Source organism: Aphelocoma coerulescens, unplaced genomic scaffold (genome assembly GCF_041296385.1).
Source record: "Aphelocoma coerulescens isolate FSJ_1873_10779 unplaced genomic scaffold, UR_Acoe_1.0 HiC_scaffold_400, whole genome shotgun sequence".
NCBI lineage: Eukaryota > Metazoa > Chordata > Aves > Passeriformes > Corvidae > Aphelocoma > Aphelocoma coerulescens.
This window is the reverse complement of record NW_027183744.1, coordinates 35,657-57,404: the sequence shown is the minus strand read 5'-3', so window position 1 is coordinate 57,404 and position 21,748 is coordinate 35,657. Positions and strand designations below refer to the sequence as shown.

The 21,748-nt window shown below is 54.3% G+C and overlaps 1 protein-coding gene and 1 long non-coding RNA gene across 2 annotated transcripts; one reads left to right on the top strand and one right to left on the bottom strand.

Annotated features, from left to right (window-relative positions):
* Positions 1-464: 464 nt before the first annotated feature.
* On the bottom strand, positions 465-16,780 carry LOC138101688 (HAUS augmin-like complex subunit 5). The gene is made up of 11 exons (XM_068999464.1): positions 16,698-16,780; positions 13,600-13,662; positions 13,416-13,448; positions 13,229-13,253; positions 12,220-12,340; positions 11,883-12,021; positions 8,411-8,474; positions 5,962-6,023; positions 5,810-5,861; positions 5,658-5,728; positions 465-603 (listed from the first exon to the last, which is right to left on the bottom strand). Exons 1-11 carry the CDS (start codon positions 16,778-16,780, stop codon positions 465-467), a joined length of 852 nt encoding a protein of 283 aa, XP_068855565.1.
* A 980-nt stretch (positions 16,781-17,760) lies between these two features.
* On the top strand, positions 17,761-20,795 carry LOC138101687 (uncharacterized). The gene is made up of 3 exons (XR_011147234.1): positions 17,761-17,796; positions 17,913-17,969; positions 20,758-20,795. It is a non-coding gene; the product is annotated as an uncharacterized lncRNA (long non-coding RNA).
* The last annotated feature ends 953 nt before the right edge of the window (positions 20,796-21,748 follow it).

Here is a 21,748-nt window from a genome sequence, read left to right as displayed (position 1 = left end):
TCTGGGGTTACCTGGTTGGGATTTGGGGTTTTTGGGCTGGGATTTTGGGGTTTTTGGGGATTTTTGGGGGTTACCTGGGTGGGATTTTGGGGTTTTTGGGGCTCTGGGTTTACCTGGGTGGGATTTTGGGGTTTTTGGGCTGGGATTTGGGGTTTTTGGGCTGGGATTTTGGGGCAGTTTTGGGCTGGGATTTTGGGGTTTTTAGGGATTTGGGGTTACCTGGGTGGGATTTTGGGATTTTTGGGCTGGGATTTGAGGGGTTTTGGGCTGGGATTTTGGGGTTTTTGGGGCATTTTTGGTGCTCTGTGGTTACCTGGGTGGGATTTTAGGGTTTTTAGGCTGGGATTTGGGGTTTTTGGGCTGGGATTTGGAGTTTTTGGGCTGGGATTTTGGGGTTTTTGGGGCATTTTCGGGGCTCTGGGGTTACCTGGGTGGGATTTTGGGGATTTGGGGGATTTTTGGGGTTACCTGGCCGCCCTCTGTGCCCGGGGCTCGCGGCCCAGGCGCGGCTGCAGCTCCTCCAGGCGCCCCCTCAGCCGGGCCAGCCGGGCCAGCAGCGGGGCCAGCGCCGCCCACACCCCCCCCCACGGCCCCCCAGCGCTCCTGGGGAGCCCAAAAACCGACTCAGCACCCCCGAAAACCCCAAATCCGCCCCAAAAGTGAGCTCAGCACCCCCGAAAACCCCAAATCCACCCCAAAAATGAGCTCAGGAACCCCGAAAACCCCAAATCCGCCCCAAAAGTGAGCTCAGCACCCCCGAAAACCCCAAATAAATCCCAAAAATGAGCTCAGCACCCCCAAAAACCCCAAATCCACCCCAAAACTGAGCTCAGCACCCCTGAAAACCCCAAATCCACCCCAAAACTGAGCTCAGCACCCCTGAAAACCCCAAATCCACCCCAAAACTGAGCTCAGCACCGCCAAAAACCCCAAATCCACCCCAAAATGGCCCCAGAACACCCCAGAAATGAGCTCAGGAACACTCAAAAACCCCAAATGAACCCCAAAAATGAGCTCAGGATCCCCAAAAATCCCAAATCTGCCCCCAAATCCGCCCCAAAACCCCCAAATCCACCCCAAAAGTGAGCTCAGCACCCCCAAAACCCCCAAATCCACCCCAAAAGTGAGCTCAGCACCCCCAAAAACCCCAAATCCACCCCAAAAATGAGCTCAGCACCCCTGAAAACCCCAAATAAATCCCAAAAATGAGCTCAGGACCCCCGAAAACCCCAAATAAATCCCAAAAATGAGCTCAGGATCCCCAAAAATCCCAAATCTGCCCCCAAATCCACCCCAAAATCCCCAAATCCGCCCCAAAAATGAGCTCAGGATCCCCAAAAACCCCAAATAAATCCCAAAAATGAGCTCAGGATCCCCAAAAACCCCAAATCCACCCCAAAATGGCCCCAGAACACCCCAAAAATGAGCTCAGGAACACTCAAAAACCCCAAATGAACCCCAAAAATGAGCTCAGGATCCCCAAAAATCCCAAATCTGCCCCCAAATCCACCCCAAAATCCCCAAATCTGCCCCAAAAATGAGCTCAGCACCCCCAAAAACCCCAAATAAATCCCAAAAATGAGCTCAGGAACCCCAAAAACCCCAAATCCGCCCCAAAATGACCCCAGAACACCCCAAAAATGAGCTCAGGACCCCCAAAAACCCCAAATTCAACCCGAAAATGCCCAAAATTCCCCCAAATTCTCTCCAATCCCTCCCAGGACCCCTCAACCCCCCCCAAATCCCCCCAAATTCCCCAAAAGTTCCCAAAAAACCCCCCCCAAAAAACCAAAATCCCCCCAAATTCCCTCCAAACCCCCCAAAATCCCCCAAAATCCCCAAAAAATTCCCAAAATTTCCCCCAAAGTCCCCCAAAATTCCCCAAATTCCTGCAAAAATTCCCCAAATCCCCCCAAAATCCCCCAAAACCTCAAAAATCTCCCCCAAATCCCCCCCAAAACCCCAAATTCCCCCAAAATTCCCCCCAAAAAATCCCCCAAATTCCAAGAAATTCCCCAAAAATTCCCCCTAAAATGCACAAATTCCCCCCAAAATCCCCCAAAATTCCCTGAAAATCCCCAAAAAATCTCCAAAATCCCCCAAAACCCCCCAAAATCGCCAAACTCTTCCTCTAAAATCCCCCCAAAAATCTCCCAATTCCCCCCAAAATCCCCCCAAAACCCCCAAATTCCCAAAAATCCCCGGATTCCCCCCAAATTCCCAAAAGTTCCCAAAAAAACCCCCCAAAAAATCCCAAATCCCCCCAAAATTCTCTCCAAAAATCCCCAAAAAATCCCCCCAAAAATCCCCAAAAAATCCCCCCCTAAATTCCCGAATTCCCCCCAAATTCCCAAAAATCTCCAAAATCCCCCAAAAGTCTCCAAAATCCCCCCAAAATTCTCCACAAATCCTCCCCAAACCCCCAAAATTCCCCCAAAAATTCCCCCAAAAATTCCCCAAAATCCCCCCAAACCCCAAAAATGCGCAAATTCCCCCCAAAACCCCCAAAATCCTCCAAAATTGCCCCAAATCCCCAAAAAATTCTCAAAAATCTCCAAAAATCCCCCCCAAAAATCTCCAAAATCCCCCAAAATCGCCAAACCCTCCCCCTAAAATCCCCCCAAAATTGCCCAAAATCCCCAAAAATCCCCAAATTCCCCCCAAATCCCCCAAATTCCCAAAAATCCCTGGATTCCCCCCAAATTCCCAAAAGTTTCCCAAAAATCCCCCCAAAAACCCCAAATCCCTCCCAAAATCCCAAAAAATCCCCCCAAAAATTCCCAAATTCCCCCCAGATTTCCAAAAATCTCCAAAATCCCCCCAAAATTCTCCACAAATCCTCCCCAAACCCCCAAAATTCCCCCAAAAATTCCCAGAAACCCCAAAAAAGGCGCAAATCCCCCCCAAAACCCCAAAATCCTCCAAAATTGCCCCAAATTCCCAAAAAATTCTCAAAAGTCCCCAAAATCCCCCCCAAAAATCTCCAAAATCCCCCAAAAATCGCCAAACCCTCCCCCTAAAATCCCCCCCCAAATTGCCCAAAATCCCCAAAAAATCCCCAAAACATCCCCAAAAATCCCCAAATTCCCCCCAAATTCCCAAAAGTTTCCCAAATTCCCCCCAAATTCCCCCAAAAAATCCCCAAATTCCCCCCCAAAACCCCAAAAATCCCCCCAAAATCCCACAAATTGCCCCCAAAATTTCCCCAAAAATCCCCCAAATTCCCCCAAAAATCCCCAAATTCCCCCAAAATCCCCAAGTTCCCCCAAAACCCCCCAAAAACCCCAAAAATCCCCCAAATTCCCCCCAAAACCCCCCCAAAAACCCCAAAAATCCCCCAAATTCCCCCCAAATCCCCCCAAAATCCCCCAAAAAACCCCCAAATTCACCCCAAAATTCCCCAAAAAACCCCAAATTCCCCCCAAATCCCCCCAAAATCCCCCAAAAAACCCCCAAATTCACCCCAAAATTCCCCCAAAATCCCCAAATTCCCCCCAAAAACCCCAAAAATCCCCCAAAAATCCCCAAATTCCCCCAAAATCCCCAAATTCCCCCCAAACCCCCCCCAAAAACCCCAAAAATCCCCCCAAATATCCCCCAAATTCACCCCAAAATTCCCCAAATCCCCCCAAATTACTCCAAAACCCCCCCAAAAACCCCAAAAATCCCCCCAAAATCCTCCAAATATCCCCCAAATTCCCCAAAAAATCCCCAAAAATCCCCCAAAATCCCCAAATTCCCCCCAAAATTCCACCGAAATCCCCCCAAAAATCCCCAAATTCCCCCCAAAATTCCACCAAAATCCCCCCAAAACCCCCAAAATCCCCCCAAAATCCCCCAAATTCCCCCCCAAAAACCCCAAAAATCCCCCAAATTCCCCCAAAATCCCCAAGTTCCCCCAAAACCCCCCCAAAAACCCCAAAAATCCCCCAAATTCCCCCAAAATCCCCCCAAATCCCCCCAAAATCCCCCAAATCCCCCCAAAATCCCCCAAAAAAACCCCAAATTCCCCCCAAATCCCCCCAAAAACCCCCCAAAAATCCCCCAAATTCCCCCAAAAATCCCCAAATTCCCCCCAAAAACCCCAAAAATCCCCCAAAAATCCCCAAATTCCCCCCAAAATTCCACCGAATTCCCCCCAAATCCCCCAAATTCCCCCCAAATTCCCCCAAAATTCCCAAAATCCCCCCAAATTCCCCCAAATTCCCCACCTGGAGGAGGCGGCTCGGGGGGGGCGGGGCCGGGCCGGGGGGGGCGGGGCCAGCGAGGAGCGCCCTGGGGGGGGAGGGGAGGGGGGGAGGGGCTGAGGCCACGCCCACAAAGGGAGGAAGCCCCGCCCCCCTCCGGCCCTGGCCACGCCCCCTCGGGGACCCCCAAAATCCCCCCAAATCCACCCAAAATCCACCCAGGGACCCCAAAATTTCCCCAAATCCACCCAAAATCCCCTCAGGACCCCCCAAAATTCCCCCAAATCCCCCCAAAATCCACTCAGGGACCCCCAAAATCCCCTCAGGGACCCCAAAATCCCCTCAGAGACCCCAAAATTCCCCCAAATCCCCCCAAAATCCCACCCAGGACCCCCCAAAATCCCCTCAGAACCCCCAAAATCCCCTCAGAGACCCCAAAATTCCCCCAAATCCCCCCAAAATCTCCTCAGGGACCCCCAAAATCCTCTCAGGGACCCCAAAATCCTCCCAGAGACCCCAAAACCCACCCAGGGACCCCCCAAAATTCCCCCAAATGCCCCCAAAATCCACCCAGGACCCCCAAAATCCTCTCAGGGACCCCAAAATCCCCCAAATCCACCCAAAATCCACCCTGGACCCCCCAAAATCCCCCAAATCCACCCAAAATCCACCCAGGGACCCCAAAATCCCCTCAGGACCCCCCAAAATTCCCCCAAATCCACCCAAAATCCCCTCAGGGACCCCAAAATCCCCTCACGGACCCCAAAATCCCCTCAGGGACCCCCATAATCCACCCAGGGACCCCCAAAATTCACTCAGGGACCCCAAAATCCCACCCAGAACCCCCCAAAATCCCCTCAGGGACCCCAAAACCCCCCAAATCCACCCAAAATCCACCCAGGGACCCCAAAATCCCCTCAGGACCCCCCCAAAATTCCCCCAAATCCACCCAAAATCCCACCGAGGGAACCCCAAAATCCTCTCAGGACCCCCCAAAATCCACCCAGGAACCCCCAAAATTCCCCCAAAATCCCCTCAGGGACCCCAAAATCCCACCCTGGACCCCCAAAATCCCCTCAGGGACCCCCAAAATCCTCTCAGGACCCCAAAATCCCCCCAAATCCACCCAAAATCCCCTCAGGACCCCCCAAAATCCTCTCAGGGACCCCCAAAACCCACCCAGGGACTCCCAAAATCCCCTCAAATTCCCCAAAATTCCTCAGGGACCGCAAAATCCCCTCAGGGACCCCAAAATCCCCCAAATCCAGCCAAAATCCCACCCAGGAAGCCCCAAAATCCCCTCAGGACCCCCCCAAAATTCCCCCAAATCCCCCCAAAATCCACTCAGGGACCCCCAAAATCCCCTCAGGACCCCCCAAAATCCCCTCAGAGACCCCAAAATTCCCCCAAAATCCCCTCAGGACGCCCCCCCCCCAAAAGCCCCGCCCCCTCCCCTTAAGCCCCGCCCACCTCGTGCTCTGATTGGCCAGCGTCTCCAACGCCCACAGCACGGCCTGGGGGCTGTGGCCAATCAGCACGGCCTGTAGGGGGCGCCAAGCGTCAGCGAGGGGGGGGCGTGGCTCCGCTTGGCCACGCCCCCCACCCCTCTAAGCCCCGCCCACCTGAGCCCGTTCCAGCCAATCCTGAGGCGGCGGCGGCTTCTCCCAGGGTTCCCTTGGGTGATTGACAGGTCGGGGGTTAATGAGATGTTAATGAGATGTTAATGAGGGGGTGGGTTGGGGTAATTAAAATAAAAAAGGGGGGCGGGGCTTACCTGGGTGGGCGTGGCCACTTCAGCTCCGCCTCCCGGGCCTGGCACAAGGCCCTGATGGACACCTGGGGGGGGTTGGGGGGGATTTGGGGGGATTTTGGGGGGTCCTGAAGGGATTTTGGGGGGTCCCTGAGGGAATTTTGGGGGGTCCTGAGGGAATTTTGGGGGGTCCTGGGGGGATTTTGGGGGGTCCTGAGGGGATTTTGGGGGCTCCTGGGTGGATTTTGGGGGGTCCTGGGTGGGATTTTGGGGGTCCTGAGAGGATTTTGGGGTCCCTGGGTGGGAATTTGGGGGGATTTGGGACAATTTTGGGGTCCCTGAGAGGATTTTGGGGGGTCCCTGAGGGAATTTTGGGGGGTCCTGGGGGAATTTTGGGGGGTCCTGGGTGGATTTTGGGGGGTCCTGAGGGGATTTTGGGGTCCCTGAGGGGATTTTTGGGGTTCTGCGTGGGATTTTGGAGGGATTTGGGGGAATTTTAGGGTCCCTGAGGGGATTTTGGGGGGTCCTGAGGGGATTTTAGGGGGTCCTGGGTGGGGTTTTTGGGGGTCCCTGAGGGGATTTTGGGGGGATTTGGGGGAATTTTGGGGATCTCTGAGAGGATTTTGGGGTCTCTGAGGAGATTTTTGGGGTTCTGGGTGGGATTTTGGGGGGTCCTGGGGGATTTTGGGGGTCCCTGAGGGGATTTTGGGGTCCCTGAGGGGATTTTTGGGGGGTCTCTGAGGGGATTTTGGGGGGATTTTGGGGGACCCTGAGTGGATTCTAGGGAGTCCTGAGGGGATTTTGGGGGTCCTGAGAGGATTTTGGGGGGTCCTTGAGGGGATTTTGGGGATCCTGAGGGGATTTTGGGGGGTCCTGGGTGGGATTTTGGGGTCCTGGGTGGGATTTTGGAGGGATTTGGGGAATTCTGGGGGTCCTGAGTGGATTCTGGGGGTCCCTGAGGGGATTTTGGGGTCCCTGGGTGGGATTTTGGGGGGTCCCTGAGGGGATTTTGGGGGGTCCTGAGAGGGTTTTGGGGGGTCCTGAGGGGATTTTGGGGGTCTTTGAGGGGATTTTGGGGGGATTTGGGGGGATTTTGGGGGGGCCTGAGGGGATTTTGGGGGGTCCTGAGAGGATTTTGGGGGGATTTGGGGGGATTTTGGGGGGTCCTGGGGGGATTTTGGGTGGATTTGGGGGGATTTTGGGGGGTCCTGGGTGGGATTTTGGGGGGTCCCTGAGGGGATTTTGGGGGGCCCTGAGGGGATTTTGGGGGTCCTGAGGGGATTTCGGGGGGATTTGGGGGGATTTTGGGGGGTCCCGAGGGGATTTTGGGGGGGCCTGAGGGGATTTTGGGGTCCCTGAGGGGATTTTGGGTTCTCTGAGAGGATTTTGGGGTTCTGGGTGGGATTTTGGGGGTCTCTGAGGGGATTTTGGCGGGTCCTGAGGGGATTTTGGGGTCCCTGAGGGGATTTTGGGGGGTCTTGAGGGGATTTTGGGGGGTCCTGAGGGGATTTTGGGGGGTCCAGAGGGGATTTTGGGGGGTCCTGGGTGGATTTTGGGTGGATTTGGGGGGATTTTGGGGGGTCCTGAGGGAATTTTGGGGGGTCCTGAGGGAATTTTGGGGTCCCAGAGGGGATTTTGAGGGGTCCTGAGAGGATTTTGGGGGGTTCTGGGTGGGATTTTGGGGGTCCTGAGAGGATTTTGGGGGGTTCTGGGTGGGATTTTGGGGGGTCCTGAGGGGATTTTGGGGGGTCCTGGGTGGGATTTTGGGATCCCTGAGGGAATTTTGGGGGGTCCTGAGGGGATTTTGGGGTCCCTGAGGGGATTTTGGGGGGTCCTGAGAGGATTTTGGGGTTCTGGGTGGGATTTTGGGGATCCTGACGGGATTTTGGGGGCTCCTGGGTGGATTTTGGGGGGTCCTGGGTGGGATTTTGGGGGTCCTGAGAGGATTTTGGGGGGTCCTGAGAGGATTTTGGGGGGATTTGGGGGGTCCTGAGGGGACTTTGGGGTCCCAGAGTGGATTTTGGGGGTTCTTAGGCAGCATTTGGGGGGTCCCACCCCAAGCCCCGCCCACCAAAAGAGGCCACGCCCACTCCCGGAAGCCCCGCCCACCTAACGACACCACACCCACCCAAGCTCCGCCCACTCAGAGACGCTCCGCCCACTCCCGGAAGTCCCGCCCATTAAGGGAAGCCCCGCCCACCCCGTTGAGGCCCCGCCCACTCCCGGAAGCCCCGCCCATTGATGGAAGCCCCGCCCGCACCCGGAAGCCCCGCCCACACCCGGAAGCACCGCCCACCACGGTGAAGCCCCGCCCACTCAGAGAGGCCCCGCCCACTCCCGGAAGTTCCGCCCATTGAGAGAAGCCCCACCCACTCCCGGAAGCCCCGCCCACTCTCTGAAGTTCCGCCCGTTAAGGGAAGCCCCGCCCACCCCAGTGAGGCCCCGCCCACTCGCGGAAGCCCCGCCCACTCACCAGCACTTCCGGCTCCGCCCCCGAGGCCAACATGGCCGAAAGCTCCGCCCGGGACTGGCCCGGCCTGAGGGGAGCGAGCCCAAAATCACCCCGGGAGCCCCAAAATTCATCCCGGGACCCCCCAAAATCACCCCGGGAGCCCCCAAAATTCACCCTGGGAGCCCCCAAAATCACCCCGGGAGCCCCAAAATTCATCCCAGGAGCCCAAAATCACCCCGGGACCCCCCAAAATCACCCCGGGAGCCCCAAAATCACTCTGGGACCCCCAAAATTCACCCTGGGACCCCAAAATTCACCCCGGGAGCCCAAAATGACCCCGGGACCCCCCAAAATTCACCCAGGGAGCCCCAAAATCACCCCGGGACCCCCCAAAATCACCCCGGGAGCCCCAAAATCACCCCGGGACACCCCAAAATCACCCCGGGAGCCCCAAAATTCAGCCCGGGACCCCCCAAAATCACCCCGGGAGCCCCAAAATTCATCCTGGGAGCCCCCAAAATCACCCCGGGAGCCCCAAAATTCATCCCAGGAGCCCAAAATCACCCCGGGAGCCCCAAAATTCACCCAAGGAGCCCCAAAATCCAACCCAGGAGCCCCAAATTCACCCTGGGAACCCCAAATTCACCGCGGGAGCCCCCAAAATTCACCCTGGGACCCCCCAAAATCCAACCCAGGAGCCCAAAATGACCCCGGGAGCCCAAAATGACCCCGGGAGCCCCAAAATTCACCCCGGGAGCCCCCAAAATCACCCCGGGACCCCAAAATCACCCCGGGACCCCCCAAAATTCACCCCGGGACCCCCCAAAATCACCCCGGGAGCCCCCAAAATCACCCCGGGAGCCCCCAAAATCACCCCGGGACCCCCCAAAATTCACCCAGGGAGCCCCAAATTCATCCTGGGAGCCCAAAATTCACCCCGGGACCCCCCAAAATCACCCCGGGAGCCCCAAAATCACCCCGGGAGCCCCAAAATCACCCCGGGACCCCCCAAAATCACCCCGGGACCCCCCAAAATTCACCCCGGGAGCCCCAAAATTCATCCCAGGAGCCCAAAATTCACCCCGGGAGCCCCCAAAATCACCCCGGGAGCCCAAAATCACCCCGGGACCCCCCAAAATCACCCCGGGACCCCCCAAAATCACCCCGGGAGCCCCAAAATCACCCCGGGACACCCCAAAATCACCCCGGGACACCCCAAAATCACCCTGGGACCCCCCAAAATTCACCCAGGGAGCCCCAAATTCATCCTGGGAGCCCAAAATTCACCCCGGGACCCCCCAAAATCACCCCGGGAGCCCCAAAATCACTCTGGGACCCCCAAAATTCACCCTGGGACCCCAAAATTCACCCCGGGAGCCCCAAAATTCACCCTGGGACCCCCCAAATTCACCGCGGGAGCCCCAAAATTCATCCTGGGAGCTGCAAAATTCATCCTGGGACCCCAAAATTCACTCAAGGACCCCAAAATTCACCCCAGGACCCCCCAAAATCCAACCCAGGAGCCCAAAATCCACCCCAGGAGCCCCAAAATCCAACCCAGGAGCGCAAAATGACCCCGGGAGTCCCAAAATTCACCCCAGGAGCCCCAAAATTCACCCAGGGAGCCCAAATCTCACCTTGGGACCCCCCAAAATCACCCCGGGAGCCCCAAAATGACCCTGGGAGCCCCAAAATTCACTCAAGGACCCCTAAAATTCATCCTGGGACCCCCAAAATTCACCCCGAGAGCCCCAAAATTCACCCAGGGACCCCAAAATTCACCCCGGGACCCCCCAAAATTCACTCAAGGACCCCCAAAATTCATCCTGGGACCCCCCAAAATTCACCCCAGGAGCCCCCAAAATTCACTCCAGGACCCCTAAAATTCATCCAGGGAGGCCCAAAATTCACCCAGGGAGCCCAAATCTCACCTTGGGACCCCCCAAAATCACCCCGGGAGCCCCAAAATGACCCTGGGAGCCCCAAAATTCACCCTGGGACCCCCCAAAATCCAACCCAGGAGCCCAAAATTCACCCCGGGACCCCCCAAAATTCAACCCAGGGAGCCCCAAAATTCACCCAGGGAGCCCAAATCTCACCTTGGGACCCCCCAAAATCACCCCGGGAGCCCCAAAATGACCCTGGGAGCCCCAAAATTCACTCAAGGACCCCTAAAATTCATCCTGGGACCCCCAAAATTCACCCAGGGAGCCCCAAAATCACCCTGGGAGCCCCAAAATTCACCCAGGGACCCCAGAATTCACCTCAGGGACCCCCAAAATCCCCTCAGGGACCCCAAAATCCCTTCAAGACCCCCCAAAATCCCCTTCAGGACCACCCAAAATCCCCTCAGGACCCCCCAAAATCCCCTCAGGGACCCCAAAATCCCACCCAGGACCCCCCAAAATCCCCTCAGGACCCCCCAAAATCCTCTCAGGAGCCCCCAAAGTCCTCTCAGGACCCCCCAAAATCCCCTCAGGACCCCCCAAAACTCTCTCAGGACCCCCCAAAATCCTCTCAGGGACCCCAAAATCCCCTCAGGACCCCCCAATCCCCCTCAGGAACCCCCAAAATCCCCTTCAGGACCCCCCAAAACCCTCTCACGACCCCCCAAAATCCCCTCAGAGACCCCAAAATCCCCTCAGGAACCCCCAAAATCCCCTCAGGGACCCCAAAATCCCCTCAGGAACCCCCAAAATCCCCTCAGGACCCCCCAAAATCCCCTCAGGACCCCCCAAAATCCCCTCAGGACCCCCACAATCCCCTCAGGACCCCCCAAAATCCTCTCAGGACCCCCCAAAATCCCCTCAGGGACCCCAAAATCCCCTCAGGACCCCCCAATCCCCCTCAGGACCCCCCAAAATCCCCTCAGAGACCCCAAAATCCCACCCAGGACCCCCCAAAATCCCCTCAGGACCCCCCAAAATCCCCTCAGGAGCCCCCAAAATCCTCTCAGGACCTCCCAAAACCCTCTCAGGGACCCCCAAAATGCCTTCAGGGACCCCCAAAATCCCCTCAGGACCCCCCAAAATCCTCTCAGGACCCCCCAAAATCCTCTCAGGGACCCCAAAATCCCCTCAGGACCCCCCAAAACCCTCTCACGACCCCCCAAAATCCCCTCAGAGACCCCAAAATCCCCTCAGGGACCCCAAAATCCTCTCAGGACTCCCCAATCCCCCTCAGGAACCCCCAAAACCCCCTTCAGGACCCCCCAAAATCCCCTCAGAGACCCCAAAATCCTCTCAGGGACCCCAAAATCCCTTCAAGACCCCCCCAATCCCCCTCAAAGACCCCCCAAAATCCCCTCAGGACCCCCCAAAATCCCCTCAGAGACCCCAAAACCCCACCCAGGACCCCCCAAAATCCCCTCAGGACCCCCCAAAATCCCTTCAAGACCCCCCAAAATCCCCTCAGGACCCCCCCCAAAACCCCCCATTGCCCATATAAGGAAACCGCCCAAGCCCCGCCCCCTCCCAAGCCCCGCCCCCTTCACCTCAGCGGGGGGGCCCTTAGCGCCCCCTGGTGGCCGCCGCGCAGCCCTTCGGGGCTCGGCCCCGCCCCCAGCAGCCGAAGCTCCGCCCCCCGCTGAAGCTCCGCCCACCGGCGGCTCTGCCGGGCCTCCAGCGAGGCCTCTGCGGGGAAGGGACCCCAAAAATGAGGGCGGGGACCCCAAAAAGGGGCTCGGGAGGGGGTTGAGGAACTCAGAGGGGGGTGGGGGAGACCCTAAAAATGGGGTTTGGGGTGGGGGGAAGGGAGGAGGAGACCCCCAAAATGGGGTTTGGGGGGGGTAGGAACCTTGGTGCGGGCGCGGCGTTGGCGGCCGGACTCACCGAGGTGCTGCGCCACTTCCTGTACGCGGCCAATGGCGTCCTGCAGGCCTTGCACTTCCTTCCGGAGGCGCGCCACCTCGTCCTTCAGCGCCCCCTGGCGGCTCGGAGGACCAGGAGCGGCCTGGGAGGAGGCGGTGCCAAAATCCCCCAAATTCACCCCAAAAAATCCCCGCCAAACCTCCGCGAAACGAACCAAAAATGGGGAAAAAAAACCCTAAAAAAACCCAAAATCCACCCCAAAAACCGCTCAAACCTCGGGGGACGTCCCGGATTTTGGGATTCCCCCGAAAAATTTGGGGGAAAAAACCCCAAAAATTGGGGAAAAAACCCCAAAAATCGACTGGGAACCCTTAAAACCCCCCCAAAAAATACCCCAAAATTTCAACGAGTACCCCAAAATCCCCCAAAATTTGGGGTCCCCACCCCAAATCCCCCTCCCCACCCCCCAAAATTTGGGGACCACCCAAAATTGGGAAAAAAACCCCCAAAATTGGGAAAAAAACCCCAAAATCGACTGGGAACCCTCAAAACTCCCCCCAAAAAACCCCAAAATTTCAAAGGAAACCCCAAAATCCCCCAAAATTTGGGGTCCCCACCCCAAACCTCTCTCCCAACCCCCCCAAAATTTGGTGACCCCCCAAAAATTTGGGAAAAAAAACCCCCAAATTTGGGAAAAAAACCCCAAAATTTGGGAAAAAAAACCCCAAAATCGACTGGGAACCCTCAAAACCCCCCCAAAAACCCCCAAAATTTCAAAGGAAACCCCAAAATCCCCCAAAATTTGGGGTCCCCTCCCCAAATCCCCCTCCCCAACCCCCCCAAAATTTGGGGACCCCCCCAAAATTGGGGCAAAATCCCCCCAAAAATCGACTGGGAACCCTCAAAACCCCCCCAAAAAAGCCCCAAAACCTCAAATCCCCCCAAAATTTGGGGTCCCCACCCCAAACCCCCCTCCCAACCCCCCCCAAAATTTTGGGGACCCCCCCCGAAATTTGGGGTCCCCCCTCACCTGCTCCTCCTGCGCCTCCCTGTAGCTGCACCCCGAGTCAAGGAACAAATTTTGGGGTCACCCCAAACAATTTTGGGGATTTTTGGGGTTTTTTTTTTTTGGGGGGGGGAGCTTCCCCTCCCCCTCCCCCAAATTTTCACCCCCCCCCCCAAAATTTTTTGGGGGGACCCCCCAAAATTTCGGATACCGCCGCAGGTTCCCCCGGATTTTCTTCACGTTCCTGTGGGGACACCCCAAAAATAAATTTGGGGTCTTGTTTTGATTTTTTTGGGGGTTTTTTTGGGGGGTTTTTGGGGTTTTTGGGGTTTTGGGGTTTTTGGGGTGTTGCTCCCCCTCCCCCCTCCCCAAATTTTGGGGTCCCCCCCCCTCACTGGAGGCTTCGGACGTGGCGGGCGACGAAATCCCAAATTGGGGCTCCGGGGCCGGAGCAGAGCCTGGGGGGGGGAGGGGGAAAAGGGGGGGTCAGGGAACCCCAAAATTTTGGGGGAGACCCAAAAGTTTATTTGGGGAGGGGGGGGATTTGGTACCAGGGAACCCCAAAATTGACCCCAAAACCACGAAAATTAGCTCCTAAAATCCAGCCAGGGAGCCCCAAAATCATCCCCAGGGAGCCCCAAAATCCACCCAGGGATCCCAAAATCCACCCAGGGACCCCAAAATCCACCCAGGATCCCCAAAAACCACCCAGGGACCCCAAAATCATCCCCAGGGATCCCAAAAACCACCCAGAACCCCCAAAATCACCTCCAGAGACCCCAAAAACCACCCAGGATCCCCAAAATCTACCCAGGGATCCCAAAATCCACCCAGAACCCCCAAAATCACCTCCAGGGACCCCAAAATCACCCCCAGGGAGCCCCAAAAACCACCCAGGGACCCCAAAATCATCTCCAGGGAACCCAAAAACCCCTAAAGGGACCCCAAAATCATCTCCAGGGACCCCAAAAACCACCCAGGGACCCCAAAATCCACCCAGGGAACCCAAAATCATCCCCAGGGACCCCAAAAATCCCCTAAAAGGACCCCAAAATCCACCCAGGGACCCCAAAATCACCCCCAGGGATCCCAAAATCCACCCAGGGACCCCAAAATCATCCCCAGGGATCCCAAAATCCACCCAGGAACCCCAAAATCATCTCCAGGGACCCCAAAATCATCCCCAGGGATCCTAAAATCCACCCAGGATCCCCAAAATCATCTCCAGGGACCCCAAAATCCCCTAAAGGGACCCCAAAATCCCCTCAGAACTCCCAAAATCACCCCCAGAATCCCCAAAATCACCCCCAGAGACCCCAAAATCACCTCCAGGGACTCCAAAAACCACCCAGGGACCCCAAAATCATCCCCAGGGACCCCAACATCCACCCAGGACCCCCAAAATCACCCCCAGAGACCCCAAAATCCACCCAGAACCCCCAAAACCCACCCAGGATCCCCAAAATCATCCCCAGGGAGCCCCAAAATCCCCTAAAGGGACCCCAAAATCCACCCAGGGACCCCAAAATCCACCCAGGGAGCCCCAAAATCATCTCCAGGAAGCCCCAAAATCCCCTAAAGGGACCCCAAAATCCACCCAGGGACCCCAAAATCACCCCCAGGGAGCCCCAAAATCCCCTAAAGGGACCCCAAAATCCACCCAGGGACCCCAAAATCACCTCCAGGGACCCCAAAATCCCCTAAAGGGACCCCAAAATCACCCCCAGGGATCCCAAAATCACCTCCAGGACCCCCAAAATCACCCCCAGGGAACCCAAAACCCCCTAAAGGGACCCCAAAATCACCCCCAGGGACCCCAAAATCCACCCAGGATCCCCAAAATCATCTCCAGGGACCCCAAAACCCCCTAAAAGGACCCCAAAATCCACCCAGGATCCCCAAAATCCCCTAAAGGGACCCCAAAATCCCCTCAGAACTCCCAAAATCACCCCCAGAATCCCCAAAATCACCTCCAGAGACCCCAAAATCACCCAGAACTCCCAAAATCCACCCAGGATCCCCAAAATCACCCCCAGGGACCCCAAAATCACCCCCAGGGAGCCCCAAAAACCACCCAGGGACCCCAAAATCATCTCCAGGGACCCCAAAATCCCTTAAAGGGACCCCAAAATCCCTTAAAGGGACCCCAAAATCATCCCCAGGGATCCCAAAATCCACCCAGGGACCCCAAAATCCACCCAGGGACCCCAAAATCATCCCCAGGGACCCCAAAATCCACCCAGGAACCCCCAAATCATCTCCAGGGACCCCAAAATCCACCCAGGATCCCCAAAATCATCCCCAGGGAGCCCCAAAATCCCCTAAAGGGACCCCAAAATCACCTCCAGAGACCCCAAAATCCACCCAGAACCCCCAAAATCACCCCAGGGACCCCAAAATCATCCCCAGGGACCCCAAAATCACCCAGAACCCCCAAAATCCACCCGGGACTCCCCCAGACACCCCCAAAGTGCCCAAAGCACCCCAAACCTCCCCAAAGGGACCCCAAAACCTCCCTGATACCCCCCCAAAGGGACCCCAAATCCCCTCAGGACCCCTCAATTGAACCCCAAATCCCCCCAGGACCCCTCAATTGAACCCCAAATCCCCTCAATTGACCCCCAAAGCCCCTCAGGACCCCTCAATTGAACCCCAAATCCCCTCAATTGAACCCCAAATCCCCCCCGGACCCCTCAATTGAACCCCAAATCCTCTCAATTGAACCCCAAATCCCCTCAATTGAACCCCAAATCCCCCCCGGACCCCTCAATTGAACCCCAAATCCCCCCAGGACCCCTCAATTGATACCCAAATCTCCTCAATTGAACCCCAAATCCCCTCAATTGAACCCCAAATCCCCTCAGGACCTCTCAATTGAACCCCAAATCCCCTCAATTGAACCCCAAATCCCCCCAGGACCCCTCAATTCAACCCCAAATCCCCCCAGGACCCCTCAATTGAACCCCAAATCCCCCCAGGACCCCTCAATTGAACCCCAAATCTCCTCAATTGAACCCCAAATCCCCTCAATTGAACCCCAAATCCCCTCAGGACCTCTCAATTGAACCCCAAATCCCCTCAATTGAACCCCAAATCCCCCCAGGACCCCTCAATTGAACCCCAAATCCCCCCAGGACCCCTCAATTGAACCCCAAATCCCCCCAGGACCCCTCAATTGAACCCCAAATCCCCTCAATTGATCCCCAAATCCCCTCAATTGAACCCCAAATCCCCTCAATTGAACTCCAACCCCCCCCCCGGACCCCTCAATTGAACCCCAAATCCCCTCAATTCAATCCCAAATCCCCCCAGGACCCCTCAATTCAACCCCAAATCCCCTCAATTGAACCCCAAATCCCCTCAGGAGCACCCCAAACCCTCCCCACCCCCTCAGAGGGTGCTCAGGGCGGGTCCCCCCCACGGCCCCCCGAAGACCCCCGACCCCTCCTCGCCCCAGGGTGGTCCCGGGGGGGGTTCCCGGGGGGGTCCCGACCTGCGGAGCGCGGCCGAGGAGGGGACGGCGGAGGGCGGCAGCTCCATCTCGTCCCGGAGCCAGCGGCCCAGAGCCTCCGCCATCATGGCCGGGGGGCTGTGAGGGGAACCGAAAAAGCGCGCGAAAACCGCCGCGGGGCAGGGCGGGAGTTGTAGTCCCGGAAGGGGCGGGACGGCAATAGCGCTCTAAGGGGCGGCGCGGGGCATGACGGGAGTTGTAGGCGAATCACCGCGCCGCTGTGGGGCGCGGGGGGTGATGGGAGTTGTAGGCTCGGCTACGCTGAGGCTGTATGGGGCGCGGGGGATGATGGGAGTTTGAGGCTGCTAGCATGGCGCTCTGTCGGGGCCGCGAGGCATGATGGGAGGTGTAGTCCCGGAAGTGGCACAACGGAGAGCTCGGGGGGTCTGGGGGGGGTATTGGGGGCCACTGGTGGGTCCCGAGGGCCACTTATGGGTCAGGAGGGCCATTTAAAAGATCCCCAAAAGGTACTTGGGGCATTTAGGCGTCAGAGGGCACTTGGGGGTCACTCGGGGAGCTGCGGTCGTGGCTCTACCCGGCCTCTGTGGGGCGCGGGGGTTGATGGGAGTTGTAGTCTCGGGGCACCACGGGAGTTGTAGGCGCAGAAGTGGCTTTAACGAGGTTCTGTGGGGCGGAGGGGATTTTGAGGGACACTTGGGGGTCCATGAGGGCACTTGGGGGTCTCGAGTTGGCACTGGGGAGGGGGGGACTAAGGGATCCTGGGGGGGCGGCGATTGAACGTCTTGGGGGGGACTTTATGGGCACTGAAGGGTCTGAGGGGACATTTTGGGGGCGGCAAAGGTGGCTCTATGGAGCCGCGGGGCATGACGGGAGATGTAGGCCCCGGTCCAACGGGGCTCTATGGGGCATGACGGGAGTTGTAGGCACGGCGCCAATGGCTCTAAATGGAGCCGCGGGGCATGACGGGAGATGTAGTCAGAAAACGGCGCGGCCTCAAGGTACCGCCCCCAAAGCCCAGTCGCGCAGCGCCGATTGGCTGCGAGCTGTGATTGGCAGTCGCGGCCACCAATGGGAGGCGGCCCCGCCGGAAGGCGGGAAGCGGCGGCGCCTGAGGGCGGCGGTGAGGGGGGATGGGGGGGGCGCTGGATTTTGGGGAAATTTGAGGGGATTTTGGGTTTTTTTGGGGGGTTCGGGGGGAATTTGGGATCGCTCGTGACCCCCTCCCACCCCTCTCAGGCCCCAGAGACGCCCCCGGAGCCGCGATGGCCGCGAAGGTGAAGGTGGAGAAGCCAGGTGAGATCGGCCCGCGCCGCCCGGAGCCCCCAAAACGCCCCAAAACGCCCCAAAATCCCAGCCTGGAACCCCCCAAAAATCCCCCTGGAATTCCCAAATCCCCTCCCACGACCCCCCAAAAATTCCCAAATTCCCCAAAATTCTCTCAAATCTCTCCCGGGACCCCTCAAATCCCCCCCAAATCCCCCCCAAAATTCCCCGAATTCCCAAGAGTTCCCCCCAAAACTCCTCCTGCGACCGCCCAAATTCCCAAAAATCCCCAAAATCCCTCCCAAAATTCCCCAAAAATTCCCGGAATTCCCCCTGGGACTCCCCAAATTCCTCCAAATTCCCAACATTTCCCCAAAATTCTCTCAAATCCCTCCCAGGACCCCCCCAAATCCCCCAAAAATGTCCTTAAATCACCCCCCCAAATCCCCCCAAAATTCCCAATAATTCCCAAAATTCCCCCAGGACTCCCTGAATTCCCAAAAATTCCCCCCAAATCCCCCCTAAATTCCCCCCAAAATCTCCCAAATCCCCCCCTAAATCCCTTTAAACCTCCCAATTTTTCCCGAATTTCTCCCAAATCCTCCCTAAAATTCCCCCAAATCCCCCCAAAATCCCAAAAAATCCCCTCAAATGCCCCTGAAATCCCCCCAATCCCAAAAAGTTCCCAAAAATCCCAAAAAATCCTCAAAAACCCCCCAAAAATCCCAGGAAATTTCCAAAAAATTCCCCAAAAAACCCCCAAAAATTCTCAAAAAAAACCCCAAAAACCCCCCAAAAAATCCCAAAAAATTCTCAAAAAATCCCCAACCTCCCCCCACAACTCCCCAAACTCCCCAAACTCCCCAAAACCCCCCAAAATGCCCCAAACCCCCCAGAACTGGACCCAGTCTCGGCCTGGCTCCGCCTGGACGCCCCAAATCCCCCAAAATCCCCTCCAAATCCCCTCCAAAATCCCAGGAAATTTCCAGAAAAATCCCCAAAAAATTCCTAAAAAATCCCCAAAAAGTCTCAAAAAATCCCCAAAAAATCCCCCCAAAAATCCACCAAAAAATCCCCCGAAAAATCCCCTGAAAAATCCCTAAAAATTCCCCAAAAAACCCCTAAAAATCCTCAAAAAAGCCCCAAAAAATCCCAGAAAATTCTCTAAAAAATCCCTAAAAATTCCTAAAAAATGCCTAAAAATTCTCAAAAAAATCCCAAAAAATCCCCAAAAATTCCCTCAAAAAATGCCTAAAAAGTCTCAAAAAAATCCCCAAAAATCCTCAAAGAAATCCCAAAAGATGCCCAAAAAATATCCTAAAAATTCCTAAAAAATCCCTAAAAATTCTCAAAAAAATCCCTAAAAAATTCCTAAAAAATGCCTAAAAATTCTCAAAAAATCCCTAAAAAATCCACCAAAAATTCCCAAAAAATCCCCAAAAAACCCCCTAAAAATTCTTAAAAAATCCCAAAAAATCCCCCCAAAACCCCCCAAAAAAATCCCAAAAAATTCTCCAAAAATCCCCGACCTCCCCCCACAACTCCCCAAACTCCCCAAAACCCCCCAAAATCCCCCAAAATGCCCCAAACCCCCCCAGAACTGGGCCCAGTCTCGGCCCGGCTCCGCCTGGACGCCCCAAATCCCCCAAAATCCCCTCCAAATCCCCTCCAAAATCCCAGGAAATTTCCAAAAAAATCCCCAAAAATTCCTAAAAAATCCCCAAAAAGTCTTCAAAAATCCCCAAAAAATCCCCCCAAAAATCCACCAAAAAAAACCAAAAAATCCCCCAAAAAATCCCTAAAAATTCCCAAAAAACCCCTAAAAATCCTCAAAAAAGCCCCAAAAAATCCCAGAAAATTCTCTAAAAAATCCCTAAAAATTCCTAAAAAATGCCTAAAAAGTCTCAAAAAAATCCCAAAAAATCCCCAAAAATTCCCCAAAAAAATCCCCTGAAAATTCTCAAAAAAACCCTAAAAAATCCCAAAAAATCCCAAAAAATTCCCCCAAAAAATGCCTAAAAAGTCTCCAAAAAATCCCCAAAAATCCTCAAAAAAATCCCAAAAGATGTCCAAAAAAATCCTAAAAATTCCTAAAAAATCCCTAAAAATTCTCAAAAAAAATCCCTAAAAAATTCCTAAAAAATTCCTAAAAATTCTCAAAAAATCCCTAAAAAATCCACCAAAAATTCCCAAAAAATCCCCGAAAAAAACCCTAAAAATCCCCAAAAAAATCCCTAAAAATCCTCAAAAAAACCCCCCAAAACCCCCCCAAAAATCCCCAAAAACTCCCCAAAAAATGCCTAAAAAGTCTCAAAAAAATCCCAAAAAATCCTCAAAAAATTCTAAAAAAATCCTAAAAACTCCTAAAAAATCCCTAAAAATTCTCAAAAAAATCCCTAAAAATTCTCAAAAAATCCCAAAAAATCCCCAACAATTCCCCAAAAAAATCCCCCAAAAATTCTCAAAAAAATCCTAAAAAATCCCAGAAAATCCCCAAAAATTCCCCAAAAAATGCCTAAAAAGTCTCAAAGAAATCCCCAAAAATCCTCAAAAAAATCCCAAAAGATGTCCAAAAAAAATCCTAAAAATTCCTAAAAAATCCTTAAAAATTCTCAAAAAAATCCCTAAAAAATTCCTAAAAAATGCCTAAAAATTCTCAAAAAATCCCCAAAAAATCCACCAAAAATTCCCAAAAAATCCCCCAAAAACCCCCCAAAAAAATCCCAAAAAATTCTCCAAAAATCCCCGACCTCCCCCCACAACTCCCCAAACTCCCCAAAACCCCCCAAAATCCCCCAAAATGCCCCAAACCCCCCAGAACTGGACCCGGTCTCGGCCCGGCTCCGCCTGGACGCCCCAAATCCCCCAAAATCCCCTCCAAATCCCCTCCAAAATCCCAGGAAATTTCCAAAAAAATCCCAAAAAAATTCCTAAAAAATCCCCAAAAAGTCTCAAAAAATCCCCAAAAAATCCCCCCAAAAATCCACCAAAAAATCCCCCCAAAAATCCCTAAAAATTCCCAAAAAAATGCCTAAAAATCCTCAAAAAATTCTAAAAAAATCCTAAAAACTCCTAAAAAATCCCTAAAAATTCTCAAAAAAATCCCAAAAAATTCTCAAAAAAATCCCAAAAAATCCCAAAAATTCCCCAAAAAAATCCCCCAAAAATTCTCAAAAAAATCCTAAAAAATCCCAAAAAAATCCCCAAAAATTCCCCAAAAAATGCCTAAAAAGTCTCAAAAAAATCCCCAAAAATCCTCAAAAAAATCCCAAAAGATGTCCAAAAAAAATCCTAAAAATTCCTAAAAAATGCCTAAAAATTCTCAAAAAAATCCCTAAAAAATCCACCAAAAATTCCCAAAAAATCCCCAAAAAACCCCCTAAAAATTCTTAAAAAATCCCAAAAAATCCCCCCAAAACCCCCCAAAAAAATCCCAAAAAATTCTCCAAAAATCCCCGACCTCCCCCCACAACTCCCCAAACTCCCCAAAACCCCCCAAAACCCCCCAAAATGCCCCAAACCCCCCCAGAACTGGGCCCAGTCTCGGCCCGGCTCCGCCTGGACGCCCCAAATCCCCCAAAATCCCCTCCAAATCCCCTCCAAAATCCCAGGAAATTTCCAAAAAAATCCCCCAAAAAATCCCAAAAATATCCCTAAAAAGTCTCAAAAAATCCCCAAAAAATCCCCCCAAAAATCCCCAAAAATTCCCAAAAAAATGCCTAAAAATCCTCAAAAAAGCCCCAAAAAATCCCAGAAAATTCTCTAAAAAATCCCTAAAAAATCCCAAAAAAATCCCCCCAAAAATCCAC